Below are 25,621 nucleotides of genomic sequence, written 5' to 3' on the forward strand. Positions count from 1 at the left end.
AATCCATCCAACTTAGCAATTTAATCATTCAGTATTCAGTAATACGTACACTAAATAAGTGTTTATGGATACTACAGAAGAGGTGAATGTGGGAAGAGATGTTTTATTACAAGAACCGAGATAAAAAGCAGTATCCGGACTGCAGAAAATCACCATGAAATGGTAAGAGAGATCCATTCGGTGTTCAGCAAATCCCCTTAAATATTGGCAAACATTTCTGGGTCATGCACGTTTTCCCAAGTATAGTTATAAACATGTAATAAGGTATGACTGCAAATCTCTTGCCTTTGGAAAGTTTTAGGAAACTAGTTACCCTACAGCATTGAAATACAAATGAAGGTTTTTCAACTCACAGCGCAGCCAAAGGAAATGGGCATGTTAAAAATAAAAACTCAATCCTCTTTCATTCTTCAGACATCCTGTAAGAAGAACATTGGGGTGTGGGGTGGGGTGACTCATTCAGAGAATTCTTCGTCTTCGGTTAAAAAAACAGAATAAGCTCCTTAACTCTTCTGCAAAGTCATGGTGGACTGGCTTCAAAGAGCTCTTCTTTAGAAAAAAGGCCATTGTTTTTCTCTAGCTGTGGCAGAAACAGCCCCTTTACTAGATGACAGAGGTGAGTCTGCTCCCTGCAGACTGTGAACCATTTTTCTTCTGAAGGAGAAATTATCAGATCATAAAATGTACATACCTATATATGCACATATATACACACAGAAATTCCCTTTGCAAACAGCTGTACCATTCCAACTGCCTGTCACTCCATTTGTATTGGTTGCCACTGCTTCAGCTCTGCCAGAGGAAGGGACCTTGTGAATGCTCCCTCACCTGCTTCAGAAAAAAATGCTGGTGGGGTCATCTTGCTTTTAAGTATGTATGTGAACCAACAGTCACAGGCAGATTAAACAGAGCTGACAAAGCAGAGCAGGGGGCAGGCAAACAAGTACTTCCATGTGCTAGGCATCTCTGAGTCTCCAGACAGCCATGAGCAGAACCAATGCTGTTCTCAGGCAGTACTGATGGAACCAAGGAAGAATTGCCCAGAGCCATGGGCAGATATGGGCACAAGACAAAGACTGGGAGCTCACTGTACAGCTGACAGCATCTTGGTCACCCAACAGTAATGACCCTGTTTGGAAAAGATCTCTGAGTAAAACCTGGAGCATTTGTAGTGATCTACTAAACAAGCTGCCGAACTATGAAAACAGACAGAGAACTTGCATTAAAATCACCACTACTGAAGAAAAATAAGTAGTACAATACTCCATTCAGAAAAAGAATGCTGTACAATTTTTGACATGGGATTTTTTTTTTCAAAAATAAGGTCTACCTACAGTGAACAGGTAGGTTTTCACTGACTTCCTCATCTTTACATATTTTCCCTTTAACTAAAATCATTAGTTTAGATTTGATTCCCCTGGTTTCTGTTTACATTATTAAAAATCTACTGTTGAATTACAACAAGTGTTACCATGTAGGTTTCTGATTTCCTAAATTATAAATAGAGAGATATCTTTTCCAGGTCCTGTGCAGTTACTGTAACTGCTCAAGGCTGAATGTTTGGTGGTGTTAATGGAAACTCTACAGGGTGATATAAATATACAACAGGGTAATCTGATACAAATATACCACAGGAGAATCACTATGTAGGAAAATCTAAGTAAGTCCACCAAGAAATGCACAAATACAGGCATTAGATTACATAAATCTAAATAAAGAATTAGATTTTCTCTTCATGTCTGGTTCTGATGGGATATAAGCAGGTGTGTCCAACAGTAGATAGGAATTTGTTTCGTCCTCTGCAGAAAGGGACTAAAGTTTAGGAAAGAGTCTAAATAAAAATATCAATGAATGGAAACAAGAGCCTGAATTCATTAGGAGGTTGGACATCAATGTTAGTTGAGTAAAGACTGTCTTAGGTTTCACAAACTCTTCCCATATTCCAAGACCAAAAATACACTTCACAAAGCCACTTTGTTCTTGAGATTCCTACAGGCATTTTTATGTCTTTGATTCCATCCCCTTATGAGCTTTACTTGAAGTTTCAGCTTCACAAGTGCCCAAGTCTAAATAATGGAAGTGAATTGATCAGAAATAATACCTGCTGTTTACTCTCACCCTTTGCCTTTCACATACTTTTGAGTAACACACAAAAGAATCTGGTTGGTAAAAATGTCACAGGCTTTCCTTAAAAAACTTTCTTCCCTTAAAAGGTTTTGTATAAAAATTCTGCTAGCTCCAACTGATGCTAGACTCCAATGAGTAGAAAGGTTCCCTGCTGTCTGTAAATCTGGAGCTAAACTTGAGATGAATAGAGCTAAACTTTAGATGAGTTTCCTAACAAAACAGATTTCCATTTAACTCATCTGTAAGAATAATTTTCAAGCAAACAGATCTGTGATGAGGCCACAGTCTTCACTTTACAAGAGATTATTTCTATCTCATTTTCTTTGCTCTGGAAGCATCAGCCCTCATGCAATGTGTTCCCCCTTCTCTGCTGAAGGCTCAGGTATCTCCACAGCTTCACAGCCTTTACCCACCTTTGTGATCCCCTGTACTGCATGTCCAGGTTGGCTTAATTGGAGCTGGGAACAACAGCTGCTCTGACATAGTGGGCTGAGAGAAAGGCAACAGCACTGCTCCATGTACACAGGGTGCTTTTTTGGTGGGGCTTCATGCCCCTAGGAACCTTGCTAAAACCCACGTCCCAGCTGCAGTGCTGTGACTCTTGTCATCTCATGGGCCAGCACATCCCTCATGGGAGACCTCATGTCTCTCTCTGCGTGTGCCCCTAATGCAATCCACTGCAGTGCCCTTCCCAGTGACTCACTGTACTTGTTTCTCTGGCAGGAAGAAAGCTTCAAGCAGGCAGACAACTAAAGCCACTGAGGTCTCAAATCAGTCAGCTCAAAATATTCTGTCATTTCTGGGAGAAATGTGCAGTCTGTACTAACCCTCAAGCTCGGTAATACAACAAAATAAATTAGCTCACGGTGAGCACTATTTTGAAGTGACTAGTTCATTATCTCCTTGCCTAGGGCAGAGGATTGATGAAAGGAAGAAAGATCCAGATTATTCTGGATTCTTCCTTTGGATAAGTTACAATTTTAATTAAAAATGCTGCCTGGGAAGATGGCTGAAGTGCAAAGCCTCTGTTGATGCCCAGAATGGAAAATGTCTGTCTCTTCAAAGGGTAGCTGTGTGTATGTAGAGTATGTATTGCTTTCTCTGTCTTGATTTGGAATGGTGAAATTGAATTATATTTATTTGTTTATTTTAAGAAGGAATTAGGAATTGTGCCTCCCGTTCAGAAAAAAAAAAGCACTGCTGGAAAACCAATGAGCACCCACTGTCTGTCAGCCATGGTGAGCATTCCAGGTGCTTGCAGAAGTGGTGCTGGCCCACAAGCAGCCCCTACATCACCAGGGGGCTGTTGGCAAGGCTGCAAGTCATTCCTCCCCTTCCCCACATATACATCCAGCTCCACCTACATGGCCTTCCCCTTCTCCACAGTGCTATTTGCAGCTGGAGTCAAAGCCTCATGTCCAAGTGCACTCTAAACTGTCCCTTTGAGACTGGCTGGCAAAGAAAACACCAGGCTTGGGGATAAATCAGCTGTTTTTGGAGGTGGCACCTGTGCTGGAAGGAGCACCCAGTGATTTCATTCCAGTGTAACTTCCTGCTGAAGTCATCTGAAATATATGCATCTTGTTAATTTTTGTCTATTTGGGGATCATTTTCTTCATCTAGAATAAAGATTATATTTCTGGGACACACAAGCATCTGTCTGGGTATGCCAAATGGGCAGCACCATCCTGCACACCTTGAGTGCTCTTTTGATAGAGCCAACAGCACTTTTACCCAAAAAACCCTGAAGAAATTAAATAAATATATATGAGGCAACAGCTGCTTTCTTTCTTTCTTGAATGCCAAATGCAATTCCAATTCCTTAGTTCCTCAAAATGTTTTCAGTGATTTCTGTTCTAAAGCTGCTTTACTGCTATCATCTGCTTCTTCAGAGCTAATGCAAACAGTCACAAGTCCTCTCAACTGGGGCAGGATTGCTGGTAACTTTCCATGGCATTCAGGATGTGATGCTGATTCCTAGATTGATTCCTTCTGCTTATATAAAGTTTGCTCCTTGTGGGCAGTTGTGATTATGTTTGTGATAAGTGCTTATTGCATGGGTTCTTCCTGTGCCTGGGAATGAATATATTGGAGGCCACAGATGTGCAACACATACCTGCACATCCCTTCACTCCATGAGGAGGTAGTTGCATTCTCAAGTATTGGTTCCAAATCCAGCAGAACATTGCAAAGTTAATTCTGAAGCAATATCAGCCTAATAAAGGGTTTAGAAAACAGGAGCTAAAATGCTGATCTCACTTCTCATGAGGTGTCATAAAGGAGTGCAGCACTGGATTATATTCACTTGCTTGACAAATAAGCTATAGGCATTTAACCTGCTGGACCTTCACAAGCTCAGGAGCTCCATTCACATTCATCTCACTGTACTAAACATTCTAGGAGGACACAAACTGTGTGACCTAGAGCCCAACCCAGGAGACGTGGGTGCTGGAGACTGTTCCCCACTGTGACTGACACTTGTGGGTACTGATGAAAGCTCCAGAAAGGGCTGTCTTCTGAAGGACATGTCAGCAAGTGGATGACCAGTAAATGACAGTAATACCTCTAGAGAAGCAACCATGATATTGTGACTGGGAAATTCCTAACACAAGCATTGGTGTTATACACTATATCCAAATTATCAACAGATCTGCTCTATTGGGATGATGTACAAAAACTGACTTGGCCTTTTTTACAGATACTGGCACAGGCTACAGCTTAATTGGGTCATTATTTGCAGTCTAGTGAGAGTGCATTCAGTCTCTCAGGCGGCAATAGGTTACCTAGCATTTAAGAGTTTAAATAATTGTGAAGTCACAGGTTCTTGACTGCAAATACCAAGAAGGCCATAGATTATTTAAGGGATATATAAGACATAGATAGATAGATTTATAGATATATATATAGATACATAAGGGAAGAATGGGGGGAAATCTCAATTCAGTAAAATGTGACCTTCCAGGAACAGAATTTGTCTTGTAACTTATTCAGTACAGTATTTACACTTCATATTTTGCTTTTTTACACTACTTAAGACAAAGAAATGGCATGAACTCATCTTTGAGGTATCAAGTTATCCACAGGAAGATTTAAGCTATCAGGCACAGCTATCCCAGTGATTTATTGCCCTTTTCTGTAAGTCAATCATAAACAAATGCATCATATTCTTTACCCTCTTTTCAAAACACAGATATAGTTGATGCTATTTCCTTGAGGAAAAGAAGAGTGTAAATAAAAAGAAGTAGCCAAAATTCTTGAATTGTGTAAACTGGCTCAAGCTGCAGGTTTTAAAGCCTTTTAGTGTCCTGGATCACTCTTAATAAATACTATACTAGACCAAATTACAACTAGGAAAACTGACACAAAACTGAGTGAATTTTGGGTTCAGATTCTCAAAGACACTTCATTCAGCCTCCAGAGTTCAAGTCTGATATAGCTGAAGTGTTGCAGAGCACCACATAAAAGCTCTGTTCATAACAAGCCCTTTGTATCACACAGTTTTAATTTGTTGTGGGGCACAGACCCTGTGTTTTCGTGCTGCAAAGTAGTGTGAATAGAGTTTGCAAAAATTCAAGGCTGGAGGGTCAAATTCTTTGCTTGGGATATACTCTAATTCATGCCAGACCCCCTTTTAGAGTGGCATAGCTACAGCACATCAGAAATAGACCAGTTAGATTAAACTGTAGTTCAAATTGAATTTTGGGCAGGAAAGTCAAGGAGCAGAGAGAAATGAGTTCTTATTTCATGGGAACATGTTCCTCCATTTCTCCATAATTTCTGCCTGCAGAGGGGTTCTTTCTCTTCCTGGTCAGACACCTGCTACATTGCTGAGTAATACAGGCATTAAAGGCTCCTCTACACCTTCCCATCCATTTCTCACTTTTGAACAAAGCTTCACATCAAAACATGCATTAAAATTGGAATAAATATCACACAATAAAGTCTTCAAATGACTTCCAAGTGACTGTAAAAGCAGTGCCATCATCTTTAGCCTGTTAAATTCGGGTTCCAAAAGTACACTGAAGAGTGCTACTTCTAGCTCTCCCAGAGCACATCAGTGCTTACTCTTCACCCTCTGCATTGTTGAGGTAAGAGCAGGTGAGATAAATCTGTTTTGGTTTGTCCATAGGATAATTACATGAGCTTTAGGTGAAGCATGCAGAAAATACCAATTTTATTTAATGACTTGTAAAGTGGTTAGATCAAGAAGAAATGGGACAGGTTAGATCATGTTTCTAGATGACCTGGGAACCATTCTGCAGCCTCCACTGGGATAACAACTCAGTTGCTGGTTGCATAATTCATTTTTATCCTGCCCAGCTGCATACAAAGGTTAAAAAAAGATATAATTAGTCTCCTTCTCTGTTCCCACCTCTGGCCCACACAAACCCTGTCTCTTATTCAAACCTGTCATTGTTAGCAGTATAATCCAGGTCTCCTGAAAAGAGACAGCAATGAAAAAAATTACGGTAATTTAATTCAGAATGATCTTTCCTTTGTAGCTTTCACATTACTTTTGCAGATATATCTATTAATAACCTGTAGGAATCAGCTTCTATTTACATAGCACTTTTCTTCCCAAAGGGTCTCTGAGTGCTTTGCTAACCTTAGGGATCATTTCATTCTTTCCTGACAAATGAGGCTCAGTTTCACCTTTATGGAAAACTTCAGGTAAAGGATGGGGAGAGAAGAATACTGAGCCTGCCCCTCCACACTCTGCAGAGCCGCCAGCTCCCAAAGTGGGGTGCAAGCGTCCAGCAGAAGGTCTCCTGCCCCACACAGGTATGTATTTTTACTCAAGTGCCTGAGGATCATTTTGTCTTTCTCTCCCTGCCTCCCCTCTGGCTGCACAGAAGGAGCTCCAGCAACCAAGGAGATTCACACTGTTCCTGTGTGGTGATGCTCCTAGTTCCCACTCCATCAGCACTGAGCTCATCTTGAGCAATGTCATGGCACCCTATGGTGTCAAATGAATTATTTATTCAATTTAATCAAAAAGCAGTGGAACCCTCTGGGATTGTTGGGGAGAGAAATCCTGCATGACTGTTGCTGCTGTTTCTCTGTGGGAGTGTTTTGGGCTACAGGAGCACCCACAGGCACGCCCAAAACTAGTTCTCCTTGTGCTAGGTGCTGTAGTGATACCCTCTGAGTTGTAGCTCAGTGCTACCCAGTTAAAGGACAGGAGGCAATATGCACATGTTGAAATAAAGGAAATTTTACTTAAGTATAGATAGTCAAAGACTGGCACATGTTGCCTACAGAGGCTGTGGAATCTCCGTCCTCAGAGGTATTCAAAACCTGACCAGACATGGCCCTGAACAATCAGCTCTAGATAACCCAAATTTGAGCAGGAGGGTTGGACAAAGTGGTCCAATGGTCCCTTCTAACTTACCTATTCTGTGCTTAGCTATTCTTGCTTGTGTAGAGCAAAATGCAGGACATATGCCCAGATGTTTGCCATCACAGGTTGAAGATGAAGGAAGAAGTGGCAGAATGAAGCACCCTGTTTTGCCAGTTACCAGACAGGTTGCTCAAAGGATTAGGATTCCCTCCAGGGCCTTTTCTGATATGGTGTTTCACTAGACCATGCTGGGGACAGAATACAGAGGGCCAGGAGCTGCCTCCCATTCAGAGCTCAGTTGTTACAGTGAGCTTCAACATTGCTCACTGCATGTTTCAGCCTGGCTTTTACAGAAAACTCAGGGGAAAATGAAAATAAGCTTTCATATGAACATAATATTATCTGTGAACAATATAGATATGAGTGTATGTGTATTTATGGGGTCCTCCTGCCTCAGGTATAGGCGTTCAGCTCTTGGAATAGTTTCATGGACTACCTATGTATAAGAGCACTGCCAAAGCTGTCATCCATATCATTTTCTAGTGCGTCTTGTAAGTTCTTTGAAGCGAGCTGAATGGATCCAGGTGCAGTAATACTACAGGTATACCATTTATATAAACAGTGATCAGCTTCAGTGGTGAGCTCCTGGAGATCTTCATTTAGTACTGACAGTCCCTGTGGGACTCAGGAGTAAATACTTTTTGTGAAACAAATACTTTTTTGAAGGGATTTGGCTTCAAAAGCAGTTTCTAGTAGCTGAAAAACATGACCCAAAAAATTACTTCTGAAATCACAGAGAACACCATTTTTTCAGCAGGTGCCTGGCCATATTGCAAATGAATTTATGGTCTCAGGCCTCTCCTCTCTTCTGTCGTAATCAGAAATCTCTCTGTCAAAACCAACAGGATGATGTTGATGTAAACCCTGTAATCTGGGCTTTAGAATAAATTGTTTAGCATTCCTATCCATACCTTTTTGCAGCCCTGGCACACTGGACACATTATATGATGAGGACTAGAAGAATCTGACCATCTGTGAGTAATCAGACGTAAAATCTCTCCAAAGGATTTTTCTAACAAAGCTAATAATCAGGGCAGTGTTAGGTGTGTAAATGAGCCAAAGGCATGGCCCGTAAAGTCAGTACAAAATGTGTCTTTGTCAAAATCAAACCATTTAGTGACAACTTGCAACTTTCTAGTTCCGTTTTCAGTGATGTAACCAACCCTCTCACGTTTTTAGTTTTGTTGTGATCTTGTAGAAATGCTTAGTTTAATAAAATGCTTTTGGTGTTATTGCTTGATCATTGGCTTTTGTATGTATTACCTTTTGTATTTTGTATGAAATAATTAAATAGTATATAAGTGTGGTATTGCAGATGTGGGATATTTGAGACATTAATTTGATGAAAAGTCTGTGCAAAATTAATCAAGATAGTACAGCTGGCACAAAGCAGTTTTTGTTATTGACATGACAGTAGTAAGCCAGCTCTTTAAAATCCATATAATAGCTTGGAAACAAATTCCTTTTGAATTTTAATTTCCTGAGGAATTTCATTTTTCAGTTCTACTTCAGAATGATTTTATATTCATTTATTTAAGGTCAGATTGCCTGTGGAAGAGACCTCAGCCTAAACCAGTTCCAATTATAGTAAACAAGAATTTTCACAAAAGAAGCTCTACTGCCTTGAAACTGTTTTTGGACTTGCCTTTGAAGATGCCTTTTTCAAGCATGTCTCAAGCTCCTCTTCTCAAGAGTGACACAAAAAAAATACAGTTCTTGTGTCAAATTTTCTTCCAAGGACTGTCACAAGACCACCTATGTCAGTTAAGCCTCAGATTCAAGTTTTATGGACAATTTTGCTTAAATTATATAATTTTCTTTTACCACGGGGGAAATTCTTATACCATATCATGTCAATGTTTGATGCTTAAAGACACTATTTTGAATAAGGAAGTAATGCTACAAAATTAACTGTATTAATTTTCACTTATCAGCAGAGCCTCAGTAAGTCTTGTTTATTAAACTCATCTTTGTTCCTTATTTGTGTGTTCAAAGGTATAAAATTATGGGACAAAAAAGCATCAGCATTTGTAAAATCTCTAGAGAAAACCAGGTACTGGTGTACTTGACAACAGGGAGAACAGCTGGAGAGTCTAATACCCACCTCCTCCAACCACATAAAACCCAAAAATCCTGCCAAACTAAGACTAATGCTCCATATTTTTCCTAATTTTGTCCCTACAACATGATTTTCTCTGTAAGACACAAGTTTTTTTGGGTTTTTTTTGGTTAAAATATGGCACTGAGCTCTGTGTTTCCCCTTTATGCAATTACCAGTTTAACAAGCAACTACCTTTACTTAACATTCCCGCGGCTTCCTTCTTATCACCGCCGACATATCAAATCTGTCTTCCAATTTGTAGGCTAGAAGCAGGGGGAATAGATGGGAGATAAAAATGCCCCTAAACTGAGACTGTGCGCCTTGTCTCCTAGGTCCAGCCATTCAGTAGGTCCATTTAAGCAGAGTTGCTGGCAGAAAGAGAAAATAAATCATAGCAGGTCACTTTACCTAGTGAGAGACGTCTAAATTGGAGTCTCAGTTACACAGTCTCAGAACTGTAGGTACAAATAATAGAAGAGAAGGGCTGGGAGTGTTGGTTGGCAGAAAACCTGTGCTGCCTGGGGAAACTTCTGCAGCCTCTGAGCATGTGAGTCAGGGTCCGGCCTTCTGAGCAAGTATTTGACATCAGCATATTAGAAAACAAAAACTCTACAGGGATGATAACACAGTGATGTTGAAAACAGAAAGTCCAAGAATTACAATGGGGTTTTTCTAAAAAGTTATTGTTACATTGTATATATTATATATGGCTCTGCACATAAAGGCTCTGGCATCCGTTCAGAGATACTTCAGAAGCCATGATCAGTGGATTAACATCTATCACTTTGTAGCAGAGAGAAGCAATCTGTTTTACTGTAGGCAGGAATATGTGTATTGGCAGACATCAGTGTCAAGAGATACACATCAAAATCAAATGCAAAAGCATGAACACAAGTTAACAGAAATTAAAAATTGTGGAACTTCTAAACCAGGATATTCAGGTAATCCTGAACCAAATCTCTGAGCAAACTGCTTCCCTGTGGAATATAATAGTCTCTTCTGGCATTGTACTTGTACATATGCAGTAAAGCTGGGAAAACACATTTTGATCTAACTGGCTGCTTGCAGATGCTATTCATCTGGCATGAAACAGAAAATGTAGCCAATGAGTATTTTATGTCAGGGATGAGAGCTAATTCAATATTTAAATATGCAGACAATACAATAGAAATAATGTTCTCATAAGGCATTAGGCTAATTAAAGTATTATAAACTCTCTCTCAGATTATCTACTTTTTTCTAGTGGGCCAGTGGTGTCAGCATCCCTGACCATCACGGCACATGGAAATCCCATAGAGACTAATTAAATTTTCCTATCTTGCAATAAGAATACAGGGAATTATTTTTAAATCCTATTTTTATGTCTATGATTTTATCCAGCTACAATGGATGTAACCAAAAGCACAAATATGCCTACACCATCTTCTCATAATTGAGAGTTTGGGATTTGTATAACAGAGCCTGGAAACCAGGGGGCCATAGCAGTTCCATCAGTACTGTTTGTTGACTGCAGCAGGATTAGGGCATAGTGTATAGGTGAGAAGAGACACAAAGCCTTCATTCATAGCTAGAACTTGAGAAGAGGAGCCTGAATACAGTTATGACAGATTACCTCCTACCAGTCTTCACGAGAAGATAAAAACCCAATTGTCAGCTCTAGTGCTTTACAGCAACATAGTAAAAAGAGCCAAGGGCAATTGCAATGATGTGGGTGACGGACTTGTATCTATTAGAAACAGTAGCATTTGACATGATGGTTTAAGCAAGAAATCCCACAAACTAATTTAAGATACACATGATGAGATGTATGCCTCTTTAATTTGCAGAATCAAGCCAAGATATCATAAATATCCAGGCACACCTTCTAAGCCTGATCAGTTCAGCAAAGAACCAGGCACATAACATCAGAGGCTACATTTCCTACTTGTTTTGTGATTATTAGTTCATGGAAAGAACAGGTAATGCTGAGTGAATATGAAACTCTTAGAGAGCAAGCAGTTTGTACTGCATGTATTTTCTAAGCATCTCCTTCTGCTTCAGAACATCGGGAACATTTGCATGAAAATAGAAAATCTTTTTCTTTGAAGAGCTGGTGTTCCTCTGCTGCTTGTTCAACTCCTCAGGCTTACAGGCGTTTGTTCTTACTTGTGTACCCCTGCACTGAGTCCATAATACCACACAGAACAGCATTTGTGAGTGTAGGATCCTGCTGAAAACAATCAGCCGCCTTGTTCATGAGCTGACTTTGTTGGACTAGGACAAGAGTTCTTTAGAAGTTAGGAATTAAAGCTCTGACTCCCTTGACTTCCATGGAGCTAGTTCAGCTTAGCAAAGGTATAAGTCTTGAGGTCTGAGTGACTAATTATGGCTCATACTGATCGTGGCCATTGCTGGGAAAATAAGTACTGTGAACAAGCAAATTTTCTGGAAATTAAGAACATTTTGTTTCTTTTTAAATCTGGTTTTTATCTAACTCAGAAACAGCTGACAGGTTTTTTTTTTTTTGAGTATGACATTAGTAACTCTCTGCTGTTTTGCAAATAATGATGCTGGACTGATGAGCAGAATGGGAAATATTAGCACCTTCTCTTTGGCAGCTCAGGACGGCTTCCCAGCTGAAGGAATGGGTGGGTATCAGGCTAGCTGTGTCTGCCTGGATGACTCAGCCCCATTCGCTGGCACTGACACTTCCCCAAAGAGTTAATGCTGTTCTGCTGACTCACGGAGGCAGATGAATCTCTTCTCCCGTTTGATGTACAGCAAAAGTGTCTCACTGGAGAAGGGACAGCGGGCAAGACTCATAGCAGGGGTGCACATATAACTACTCTGCTGACCACCACAAGTGGTACCTGTGTGCTGCTTCAGATTTCAAGTCTGTTTCTGCACACCAACAGCTTACAGCAGCTCTGAGAGCCCCAGTCAAAGGTGTTGATGCACAGTCTGGAGGCAGGGAGGAGTTTAGTTTTTACTGCTAATTTCACTGATGATGTTGATGCTGCTGTACTTCAAATGTCACTGATTTGTTTCATGCAGCATCTCCAAGGTATCACAGTTCATCTCAGCTTATTCTGCTGAAAGTCCTAGCCAAGGCCTGTACATCTCCCCTTTTGTAATCTCCTCTCTGGGTACACCATCTGGAACTGTTCATTCATTCGGGCACATCACTCTTTTTCCACAGTTCTCTTGTCATTTCTCCTCTTTTGCTGCTCCAAATGCAAACTCCTTGTTCTCACTTTCAAAGCCTTTCACAATTTAATCATGCCTCATACCAGTTCTGGTATTTGTTAACCTTCCACCCACCCTCACTTTGTTGATTGCAGCCTCCACTTTTCCTTCTTTATTCTACACTTTCTTTTATGGCTGGGGACAAAAACCTGCAGTGAAACCAACTAAGCCCATGCTGTAGACTCCCTTACAATGTCTCTGTCATGTATCATAGAGCACTGAAGAACCAGCTAGTAACAGAAGGAGGATGGTCAGGGCTGCAGGTTGGCTAAGGAGCTGCACACAGGATCCCCTGAACTCAGATTCTCTTACTCTCACTTATTTTTTGAAAAAGTTCCTTAGGATATAGACAATGTCATGTTTGTGTGTCTTCTGTACGACAAAACAAGTTTCAAATGACCTGTGAACTAGCTTGTCTTCTTCTCCTGTGGAACAGGACTGCTTCACAGTCCAAGTGCCTTGCAGCTTCCTAGGGAAACAGGGTTCTGTATTTCATAGCTGCACTTTAAAGCCACTGAGAGACTGAGGTGACACTGGATGTAAGTGCCAAACCCACATCTGTTTAGTGCAGACTAATACCAGACTTTTTCACCTGTCTCTTTTTCTCACAGAGATAAATAACATTAAAGACAAGCCCTAGAGCCATGTTCAGAACAGGCTGGGAAACAAAGTATTTGCAGAATTAAATGCTTTCCAGGGAGCTATTTTTCAATGTATTATTGTAGTAAATGCTTAGATTTTCCAAAGACAAACTCATAAAATAATTATTAAGCAACGTTATTTTATGTACAAATATTTTGCAGAACAATTTAATACGTAATCACACCAAATGTTTTTCCATTCCTGCTACCCCCACAGCATTGGCATTAAACAACTACTGCTTTACTGGATCTCTTTTCCTTCAAGAATGCCTGTGACACCTCAGGGCTTACCCAGAAGCCCAGGGATCATTTAGATGTTCAGAACATATGTGCTTCAAGAACACATGAACTTTGACACCTGGTCAAACCCACCCTACAGTGGCCCTTAGCAACTGGTAATAACTAAGCCTGAGTCCTGCAATGTGTATACTCTGGTGGGAACAAAGTTCTTACATTGCCCTTTAGCCCTGTCTGAGGTTTCTTTAAAATGACCCAGATTGCTGCTCTCTCTACCTGCACCATTTAATTTGGATTCATTATTTTTTTTCAATATATCAGATCCTAAATTTGCCAGTTTCAGCCAAGCTCCAACACTGGATAGGTTGGCTGGTGAGGCAAATAGGTTATAAATATAGTCAGGCTCCTGGCCAATAAAATATAAAATAAGCAAGCGTGGTAGTTACAAGACAAAATAAATATAGTCCAGGGCTCAATCTTGCCTATTTAGAATTTAGAAATTCAGTTGGGAGGAAGTCTCACATGAGTGAGGATTTTGATCAACCTGCAAGTAGGAACCTAGGCAAGAACATGAATCCAGTCTTCTGGAACACTGCTTCATGTCAAATCCGATCTTAAAAACTTCATCGTATAAATGGAATACGTGAAAGTACTGCATTTAACACTTTTGTTGGCCAGCTAGACCTCTTCAACCTATATCATAGCAGGGTTTCATATTTTGTGATTACCTCAAGGTCACCTTCAGCTGTGGAGGTGCAAAGTTTTCTCCTTGGAATACTCTTATACCCATTCCCACAGAATCTTTTTTTCCTGTTTTTTTCCCTTTTGACGTTTGTCTAAAAGCCTCAACCTATATAAAGCATGCAACAAAAAAAGTTCTGAAAGTCTATTAATACATTCCCGTTAGCATTCTCTGCATATATTTCACACTGATCTTTAGAATTGAAACAGTCTTTTTAGTTTGTGCTTGTACAACACACAGTCTAGTGGAATACCAAAGATGAGTTCCTAAATACTCCTCAGAGATCCCAGAGCCTTCATCCAGCAGGCCCTATATCTTACTATACCACCTGGCGCTCTGAAAAATGTTCTCCTGATTTCTAGCAATTGTATTTACAGATGGATTCCACTTGGTACTAATTGCCATGGGTAACTCCTCTTCAGTACTCCTTCTAGGAGTCCTGATTGGTGGTTGCTTTCCCTTGGTTCACACTTCCATCATCGGTGTGGCTTGCAGACCAAGGGAGCCCCACCAGAGCCCATCTGACATCCAGTAAACAGCTCTGGTCATCACTGCTCAAACCCCTTCCCTTGCCTCACTCCCCCAGCTACACAGGTACAACTTTTTGCAGGAGTGTGTGGTGATCTGGATAAGGGGTTAAAGACTGTCGTTAAGGTTGGGCTGAAAATGTTTACAGTTTTTTAATTAAATAGGGCATGATTATCAAAGTTATTTTAAAATTGCAGTCATCTGCCCCGGCTCTTGCACGTGGGTCATTCTATGGCTTCAGGGACATCTGTCTGTATAACTGAGAGGGTGGTGCAGAGGCAGAATCTGCTGCTGATAGAAATGCCTGGGAAACTATGATCTTAGTGTCTTTACTAAGAGAGATGCGTTGACTTCTCTGGAGAGATTATGCCCTTATTGTTGGCCTGCTTGCCAATTGGATGTTCCCTTTGTCTGGGCTTTTGATATTCAGGTAAAGAGTGGTACAAAACCCTGGTTTGTTGTGTGCAGCACATGGTCTCTGTTCTCTGCAGATAAATTGTTCTTACATGATGTAGCAGTAGCAAGCTGCTTAGTCCGAACAGCTTCTGTTATCTATTTCAGAAGCTTCTGTGGCCTTTAAGTATTTCATCCCAAATAATTTCTGGCAAATCCACAAGAATACCAAGCAAAAAGGAGGAGAGTGAAAGTCCTGATTACTGTACTCACAGTCAAAGAAACACCTTGGTGGGCAGTATGAAACATCACTTAGTTCCTTCCTCAATCAGCAAACCACTAATTATCTATGACTCTTCAAAGAACTGATTCCACAGACATTACATGATCAGTTCACTTCCTTGCATTACTCTGAGACTCTCCCCCCACATCAGCTGAGAAACCATTAGTCAACCCACCCTTCTAAATTGTATCACAGAAACATTTTTCCTCAGTTAGGAACAAGTAGATGTCTCAGAACAATTCCCAGGATGATTTGATCTTACTCCTTTTACAGAACTGAAACTGCTTTTTTTCCTGAGAGGACTCAAGTACCACCTTCTTTCTCCTGGCCCAGCCTCCCTCTTCAGCTGTTGACTGTGAAATTCTCCTTATTTACCTGGCACGTTTACACAGATTGGTAATGCATCACTATACTTACTTGCTCCCTACATCTTTTTTCCTGTAATTGACAGTAGAAGTCTTTCCACAGAAAAATATCTGTGTAAGGTTACAGCTGCATATCCAACCCTGTACTCCACTACTTTCCTGTCTTCTCTCCCACATTCAACTCCTTTCAGAAATGACAACCTCAAAAGCATATCCTCTGTCAAGAAAAGTTCTGCAGTTACTCCTGTTCCTCAGCGCAGATCCACATGAGTTGGCTGAATTGAGAAACACTGCCTGAGCATCACAAGCTTCTGACTTGAATGCAACTACAGATTTCTTTCTGGAATCATTATCTGCTTAGGATCAATTTTCACAAGCTGCAATGAGACTTGAGGCTCTGAAGCAGCACCCTCAGGAGAAGCAATTTTAATGGCACTTGGGTAGAAATACTTATTCTTGATTTCATCTTACTTGAAGTATTTCACAAGCAGTACTTTATTAAAAATGCTTAGTTAAAATGTCACTAAAACAATTCCAAAGATTCTGATCATCCTTTACTATTAATCTTCACCCTTCCAGCTGCTCTGCAGTCTGTCTTATGAAACTCCTACTGTCTTGTTACCTCATTATTCCCTTCTAAAATTTTATCATTATAGCCCACTTCACACCTCCTCTACCATACTGTCAAATGCTCCTGTGACCTATGGTACATATTATAGTACTAGTCATAGCTATAGAATCAAACCTGCAAAACCTACACTCTGATCTGCCTGTGACATGTAGGTCACCTTTGGCTGGCCCCCAATATCGTTATGCTTCAGCTTCTCCAGCCACAAAACTACTTTTTTCTTTGAGATTTATGGTTGAAAACAACAGAATAGAGCTAGATAATAATTGTGCTTACAAAGTTTTCAAGTGTGCTGTAACCTCTTTGAATAACTGAATCCATGCAGAGATTAATTATATCTGGTAGATCTAGAAGTAAAGTATCTGTAAAGGGCCCTGCTGGACAGCGCCTTCCAATCAATGATCTAACACACTTTCTGCTTCTTCCCCCCACTTGGTCAATTATTCCTTGATGAAGAGGAATAGGTATGAGGCACCCATGTATCTCCAACCTGAAATAAATTGCTGTCTTTTAGCTCTTTGCTATGGAGGTCTAAGTGATGCTGAATGCATTTAAATTTCCTGTGGCAGGTTATCTTTCCTTGCAGAAAAAGAAACTTAGCTCAAGTCTTCCCCCCTCCAATTTCTTCGCAAAACCCCTGACTGCATTCAATTGGATGCTGGGAGTGGAAACCAAAAGAACTGAAGCTCTCCCTGAGAACATTTGCCACCCACATACTGCAACAGCGTTCAGGAGCTAAATCTTATTTATGAGGCTTAGTTTCATTTCCAGTCCTTTTTGCCAAAAATCCCAATGCAATGTAATTTGTGCACACAGAGGCCACACAATTTTGGCATTACTTGCTACACACTAGCCCTTTCTTAATCTGATCTGGGGTCTATAGACGTACAATAGCCCCACAAATGTGTGCGAGTGTGGATATGACAAATGACATCAGGAGAAGCATGTAGAGACACATTCAACAGGCAATAAAAAATATCAGAGAACTGTTAAATAAGACACACTGAGGAATGTATTAACTGTATTGCAACATTTGAGCACGAGCCCAGAATTGGACCCAGACAGCTTGCTTTGAACATTTCATCAGGCGTCTTTCTCTGTAGTAAGCAAAACCAAAAACCTAGCCAAACTATAGGTAGCCAGGTACCCTTTGGACTAATTTGGGACCAAACATAAACACATTTTGCTACTCAGATATCTTTTGAATACAAGGCAAACAACTCTGGATTCTGTCATGATATATTTACGCACAGGTTTTAAAAGAAAACCGATTCACTACCTTCTTTCACATTGAATAATATCAAATTTAAAATTCACTCTCTACCCTCATTCACTTCCCTCACTCACCTGAAGGACTTGAGGCTGATATTATAGGCATTTATTCTTCAAGTGAGAATGTGTCCGTGTGTCACTTTGACGTGGGAACGTCTGATGTGGGACCAATGCCAATCACAAAGGAGAGCCTTAGTGACTTCAGTTCTATTATTTGGGAAAGACTAGGGTATCCCTTTTGCATCTCTATTTGTCCAAAAACGGCTGCAAAGACAAAGAAGAGAGTCTCAGTTCTGGATGCCTGCCAGGATAATGTAACTCTATCCCATCCTCTGCTCCAAGTGAAAACTGAGAGACGTTTGTGTCATTAGTTCTGACCCTCCCCTCGGCTCCGAGTGTCAAACTGCAACACAGCAAGCCCCAAACCGTGTCAAGAGTAATACTGTAACTAGCACAGGGTCACAAAACAAGCCTGACTATCTAGTCTGATTATAAACGATCATGCTTATAAAGCAGCGTTTCAAAAACGCTGCCAAATCTCACGGCTACCACGCTTAGGAGCTTTGTGCTGCTTGTAAGCAGCTTCCTCGTTTAAATCATTGCTACAAGGAGCGACAGCGCCCGTCGGACGGGTGGGATGCCTGTGGTCCAAGGCCAGGTTTGGACACCCAGCTGAGGGAGCAGATCCTGGGGCTGAGTCCGGACTTAGAGGGCACCGCTGGAGAGGGCGCAGCCACCGAGTTTAAACTCCTTTTCTGCGCGTCTCCCCCGTCCCGTGCCGTTCCCTTGCTATAAAGTCGCAGTTAAAGCGTGTGCAGTCGGTTCCTGGATGCTATTCCCGCATCCGCGCCCCCCGCCCCGGCCCGAGGCGGCGGCAGGAGCGCGCTGATCGCCGCCAGCCCCTTTTCCTCGCCCTTGCCCACCGAGGAGGGAGAGCGGCGGCCACCACGGCGACCCCCGCGGGTGCGGCGGTGGCGGTAGAGCTGGGAGGCTCCAGCTCTCCCCTCGGACACGGGCACGGGGTACCGGCGCGGCGGCGGCGCGGGAGAGGGGTCCCTGTGGGGAGAGGGCCCCCGGCTGAGGGGACAGCGGCGGCCGCTGCCGGCCCACGGCCCGGGGAGGGAGCGCTGCCTGCCCGGAGCGCGGCTGCCCCGGGCCAGCTCCGCCGGGCGCGGAGGGCCCGCAGGGCTCCTCCCGCCGGGGCGCTGCCGGGCCGGGCCAGGCCGGGCCGGGGGCGGGGGAGGCGGGGGAGCCGCTGCCGTCACCGAGGCTCCCGGCTCGCTCGGCTCGTCGCCGCGGCAGCCCCAGCCCCGCTCCCACCCCCTCGCCTGCCTCCACCCTCCTTCCCTTTCTCTCGCTCGCTCGGCGAGAGCACTGTGCCTCCTTTCCCAGATGGCAGCCGGCAGCGCCATGCAGCCTCCCGTTCCTCCTCCTCCTCTCCCTCCTCTCCGGCTCTAAGTTAATGCCATGCTGCCGCTGCTCTTCCCGGCACTGCTGGCCGCCTGCCTGCCGCCCTGCCAGGGCTGGAGCCCCTCGGCGGCTGCCAGCGGGCAGGAGGAGCAGGAGCAGGAGCTCTTCTTGCCCCCTGCCAACTCCTCCTCCCGCTCCTTGGCCAGCCTCGAGATGGACCTCGACGGGGCAGCAAGCAAGGAGGAAGGCAGCACCGACAGCCCGGGCACACCGGCTACCCCTAGCCAAGGGCCTTTCCCTTCCGCTCCCACCACCTCCGGGCAGGACCAGCAGGGGCAGCAGCAGCAGGAGCAGCAGCAGCGTCCCCAGCCGCAGGGGCAGCCGCAGCCCGCCGAGGACCCGCACTGCAACATCAGCGTGCAGCGGCAGATGCTGAGCTCGCTGCTGGTCCGCTGGAGCCGCCCGCTGGGCATCCAGTGCGACCTCTTGCTCTTCTCCACCAACAGCCACGGGCGGGCCTTCTTCTCCGCCGCCTTCCACCGCGTGGGGCCGCCGCTGCTTATCGAGCACCTGGGGCTGGCGGCCGGCGGCGCCCAGCAGGACTTGCGCCTCTGCGTGGGCTGCAGCTGGGTGCGGGGCAGGCGGGTCGGGCGCCTGCGGAGCGCCGCGCCCCAGCCCCCCGCCGCCCCTCAGCCCCCCGCCGCTGCTGCTGCCGCGGCCGCCGCCGCCTCCTCCTCGCTTTCCTACACGCCGGCGGCCGAGCCCGGCCAGTACTGGCTGCAAGGGGAGCCGCTGAATTTCTGCTGCCTGGATTTCAGCTTGGAGGAGCTGAAGGGCGAGCCGGGCTGGCGGATGAACCGCAAGCCCATCGAGTCCACCTTGGTGGCTTGTTTCATGACTCTGGTCATCATCGTATGGAGCGTGGCCGCCCTCATCTGGCCTGTGCCCATCATCGCCGGATTCCTGCCCAACGGCATGGAGCAGCGCCGCGGCACCGCCGCCGGCACCGCCACCGCCGCCGCCGCCAAGTAGCCTCTCCCGGTGACCCCCTTCTCTTCGTCTTGTGCTGTGGAGGGACGCGGGACGGACTCTGTCGTGTTTGTCTTGTTTGCAGCGTGCCACAGGTGCGCGGCGGAACGTGGGGCCGCCTCAGCGCCCGGCCCGGCCCCGAGGGCACCAAATCATATGTGCGCGTTTTGTATCTTTAATACCCGTTTTAAACGAACCTTTTAGTTAAAAAAACAAAACAAAAAAACAAACAAAAAACCGCCCCAAAAAACAGGCAAGAAAAAGCCCCCCTAAAAAATCAGTGGAGGAAATCAAAGACCCTCCTATTCGGCTGCATTTGTTGTCGGAGTAGCGTTTTTGTATAGGATGTAGTCTGAACGGGTTTTTCCTTTATGGACAGAAAGGGATGTCTCTGACAGAATGGAGAACCGGTATATATATTGTTATTGCTGAAGCTGAACTTTAATGAACCTTTCACACTGTATTTCCTGGTTGAGATAGTGTGTATTTATTATTGTAGCTCCACATTATTTGGCTTTTAATACAGAGGTTTTCTTTCTGGAGCCACTGTAGCCTTTTGTTGGTCTGTTTCCTCCAGGGTGGAACAGAGGGTTTGGCTGGCCTTCCTGTCTGCAAACCTGCCACGAAGCTCCTTTCCCCGTGAAATGGTGTTACCAGGGCTGTTGGTGGCAAAAAAAGAATCCCAAACCCTTTCTGACTGCCCTATCTGTACAACAGATGTGGGTCTGTATGCCTGCACCAGGGTTGGGTGGAGAGGGGTGGGGAGCATGGCTGTGGCAGAGATCCACAATTTCATCTGCACAATTCCACAGACTACGGCTTTCTCCTCGGTTTGAAGTTGGGTGGCTTCAGTCCTAGGAAGATGAGGCCCACTCTGAGTTATGCTAAACAGCATGGGACAAGTCTCTGACTTCCCCAAAGTTCATTCCTCAAAACCAGCTTAGATGCAGTGTATTTGTTGGAGACACAGTAATACTGTACCTCTTTTTCATCTACCAGTCTGCAGGGTTGCTCACAGCAAGTCTGTGGGGTGAGAAGGCAGGAGCTGCCAGTCCAGAACTAGATTCCAGCTGCTGCTGTGCAAGCATGTAAAGAAGAAAGATTTCTTCTCTCTTGTTTGAGCAGACAGTTGTGTAGCCTGAAATATCATTTGTTGTATACTTCCAACTGTTTAGCCTTATAAAAAGTTGTTTCATTTGCCTTAGACATGATTAGTCCAGCTGAAGTTTCTAAAACCAAAATACGAGCTAAGTGACAAATATTTGCAATAGGAATTCTCATTCTTTTGTCAACATCAATGTATTTAATTTGCTAGGAATGCATGAATTTGCTTGGGGGTAATTTGGTGTATTCGTAATGTATGGTGGAAATGACTGGATGAAAAGTCTGGAAGGATTAAATTCTTAGGATTCCCATATTTTTTAATTGAGAACAAAATAAAATAAATGCATGCTCTATGTGTATGCTGTCTGGGAAAAAAGGACAGAGAGTAAAACATTGACAAACAGCAGAAATAAATCAAGATTTAAAAATACTCCATGTTACTGGGCTGCCTCTACACCCACTGTTTCTCCTGTTAATCCTGTTGTTGGGGTTGCCACTTGAGTAAACATTGCCATTGTGTTGTTTTCAGAAAGTAGAGGATCCGGTCACAGTGAGAAGCGTTCTCTTGACCTGTTGATCCAAAGGGCACCTGCCCCTGTATGCCTGGTTTAGAGAGCCCCTATTTTCTTTCCTTGACATGTAAAACAGTGTCATTTCCACCTTGTGCAAACTCTTGTGCACAGACATTTGACTTGCTAGAGGGCAATTCTTTGCCTATCATGTCCTGTGTGACAGAGATGCCTCTTCATGCTGAAAGGCAGGGCTAGCAGGAAAATATGAAGGTACTGCTAAGACCCTCTCAAAAGAGAAATGTTCTACGTATGGAATAGACCTCAGAAAAGTTGCCATGGTACAGAATAATTTCATCTTTTGAATGAGATGCATTTAGGCAGAGAGTTAACAATTTCGACTGGAAGTTTTTCTGGCTTTATTAATTCATGATGTATAGTCCTCACTGATCCAGGCAGCCTGTGCTTAAACTCAAGGGTGGAATCTCTTTTTTGCTTATCCTTGTTTCACCAGTGATGTGATATTGGGGTATTTTTTCTGAATTGCATCAACGTAAACAAGGGAATGGTGTTACTGTCTGAAACAGCGTCAGTTACTAAAGGCTTATTATTTGCAGTTCTTGCAGACACTTAGCAAGTGGTACACCAAAACTGGTTTTTCTAACTTCTATCAATATCAGCTTGAATACAAACTTTGTGAATAGACAGTGCCACACTCAGAATATTTTGCTGCTTCACTTAAAAAACATGATACAAGAGAGGGATTTTCTCATAGTTATTCTATAAATACACTTGTAACTGGAGCTATTAAAAATCTGCTAAGACCCGAATGTTTAGAACAGAGGGATGGCACTAAACAAGCAAACAAACTCCGAAAGCAAATCTTGTCCAGAATACAAAAAACTGTATTGTTTTCAGGGAGTACTGATCTCAGACACAATGTGCAAAGAGCCCTTGTGGGTTAGGGAAGGTGTTTCCTTAGATCGCAGTAATCGTGGGCATAAAGATGTTCCCTTCGCAGAGAGAGACCAGTCCGTGTTTCTGTGCCTTGAAGAGGAATTTAAGGCACAGCAGGGGCACAGGGATTACCTGCTGTACAGGCTTTAGCCTGGATCTAACTCCCTGAACCCTCGGGTTTCAGTGAGGTGGCAGCAGGACTTCTCCTGTAAAGAACAGAGAGTGGAAATGCACTATGCAAACTGAGAGCTTTCTTCAGTCACTGTTACATCTAACATCAATAGCTCTGCTCCTGTAGCTGTGGCTGCTACTACGACTCTAAGTAAACTATGATTTTGAGTAACTTTTGCCTTCATGCATGGGAATTGCATCTGAATGCAACCGAGAAGAGGCAAGCCCAGGACAATGTGAAATGATACATCTGCACACCAGCTAGTTTAAGATTCCAAGTTTAGACACTGAAATGTCTATTTCTTTTCTTCTTCGCTGGCAGTGGAGCTTTATTGTCTCTTAGCTGGAGTTTATTCTAAGCCATTTTTATTCATTTGGATTTATTTTTAAGACCAGCTGGTAGCAGGGTCAGCACGAGAGCAGATTAGTCACCATATATAATCCTTTATGTACTCAGGGAGGGCATATATTTGTATATATCTATCTACATATGAGGACTCACTGTGTAGAAGAGAAAGTTAAATCAGAAGTGAGAAAAGGGATGATGAGAAACAAATAATACTGAGGAAGCAGTACTGGTTTTCCTTCACTATTTGTTGGATCATGTTTCCTGGTAAGTTATCCTGGTTTTATATACGTACAAATGTTTGTTGGAAAGCAAGGGATACGTAGAAACAGAGGGAGTTTCTTGAACTACTTTTTAAATGTAATTCAACTCTATTACAGATTTTTGTTTTCATTCCAGGAGCCAGCAACACTCTCAAGATTCAGCATTAGAAGGTAGTAGGCTTGTCTGCTAGTGTTAGACTGGTACAATTTTTTTCTGTATATTCAGCCCTCAGAATTTAATCTCTCACCTATTTTCTTAGTTATGTTTCATAGATGTGTTAGAAGCAGAAGTATACAGAGGAATATGTAGTTTTAGCATGGACACAGTTTTGCTGTTCTTAGTGCCACATTGATTCCAATAATAAAAATACAAAAATGTAGTACAGTATAATAATAGCTATATGTTATGTAAGCATACTGCTGCTCAATAGGTTGTCAGTAATCAAGCATTTCTGTAGGTCAGGGGGTATTTGGATATTTGGAGCAAAACTGCCGTACTAGGTTAAATGTAAGAGTTGTTACTTATCCAGGGCTTAGTTCACCAGTGCTTTCGATGATTAATGCAACTGCAACAGCAGGACTATTTGTGCAGTGAATATTACTCAATATGAGTAAGGGCTACTGAACCAGACCCTAAAAAGACCTAATTAAAAGCTGTAGTTGGCTGAATACGTATTATTCATAATGACATCTGCTTGCTGAATAGAAGTATCTCCAGGGCTGATGTTACGTGATCCCAGGGGCCGAACAAGAGCCTAGTGAAATCGGGTAGTTAATTGAGGTTTTGTAGGACTGGAGATCAAAGGATTTATTTTGAAGAGATATATATATCTAGATGTAGGGGTAGGTATGATGTTCTTGTTCCTCTTTGGTTTTTTTATACATGTAGTTTATAAATCCAAAGCCAGGATTTCTCAGTCCAGTGTAGGGCCTTGCCAGCTTGGAAGTTAGCTTCCTTCTGAAGCCAGTATGAAATTTTCACATATTTTTCAAGGAATTTTACTGAATAAATGTAATTTTTTTCCAATATATTTCAGGGAGAGGCCTTGACTTTGCAAAAAAACATTTGTAATGATTCTGGGAAAAGTGTAAATATCAAATCCCAAATGTATTCAGATTTCAAAGAGTAAAAAATCTTTTTAACCAGTAACTGATTTTTAAAAGCATATTTTTAAACAAAAAAATCAGTTTCCATTTTTCCCCTCAGAAGCCGAAGATTTCAGTGAAGACCAGAAGTGCATTTGAGTGTTTCATGTTGTGATTTTGTATGTGATTTTTTGTGGAAAAAAAATTCTCTTCTGCGATTTGGAATTAATAACAGCTTGTGACAGATAAGTTACTGTATTTCTTGCCCCATCTTCATAATAGTTCTGGTTAAATAAGTTGTCCAAAACAATTGTAAATCATCATCATAATAATAATAATAATTAAAAAATTAGCTTAACCCATTTGTTGTGTTTCTGTTCTACTGTGCTGAGGAAGAAAGCAGTCTGGTACAAAATTTGGGATATTAAAGATGTTTATTGGAAATATCTGGATGGTGTTTAATTAGATTTGTGGACAAGCTTCAGTCTCACATCTCCAACTTTTTATAAAGTTTGGGTTCATAACTGAGTGTAGCAGTTTGAGCATTTATATGTCAATCAGAGTCCCTGGATCTGCATGTTGGGAAAACCAGGATCTAAAACATTATCTTTTATTTTCGCTTTCTTGTTATCTCGGCAGTTTAACAATGTCAGAACAAAACAGAGCAAAACTGCAAGATGCAAATATCCTATGAAATGCCGTTTGTTTCTGCATGTTTGACTTGTTCTTAGCTGTCCTAGAAAACATCAGATTAATGAGACATAAATAAGAGATCAGTGCCATTCTGAGGAAGTGAATTCACT

General features: G+C 42.7%; 2 protein-coding genes across 2 annotated transcripts in view; one reads left to right on the top strand and one right to left on the bottom strand.

Annotated features, from left to right (window-relative positions):
• Nucleotides 1-18,967, bottom strand: part of LARS2 (leucyl-tRNA synthetase 2, mitochondrial) — a 134,046-nt gene extending 115,079 nt beyond the window's left edge. The window contains exons 1-2 of the mRNA XM_048299538.1: nt 18,867-18,967; nt 18,019-18,207 (exon numbers count right to left, since the gene is read on the bottom strand). The gene's annotated coding sequence lies outside the window, so the exon portion shown is untranslated. The remainder of the gene's footprint in view (nt 1-18,018; nt 18,208-18,866) is intronic.
• A 262-nt stretch (nt 18,968-19,229) lies between these two features.
• Nucleotides 19,230-25,176, top strand: TMEM158 (transmembrane protein 158). Its single transcript, XM_048299598.1, has one exon. It carries the CDS (start codon nt 19,411-19,413, stop codon nt 20,383-20,385), a length of 975 nt encoding a protein of 324 aa, XP_048155555.1. The 5' UTR covers nt 19,230-19,410; the 3' UTR covers nt 20,386-25,176.
• Nucleotides 25,177-25,621: the final 445 nt, after the last annotated feature.

The sequence above is a fragment of the Corvus hawaiiensis genome, chromosome 1 (assembly GCF_020740725.1).
Source record: "Corvus hawaiiensis isolate bCorHaw1 chromosome 1, bCorHaw1.pri.cur, whole genome shotgun sequence".
NCBI classification, from domain to species: Eukaryota; Metazoa; Chordata; class Aves; order Passeriformes; family Corvidae; genus Corvus; species Corvus hawaiiensis.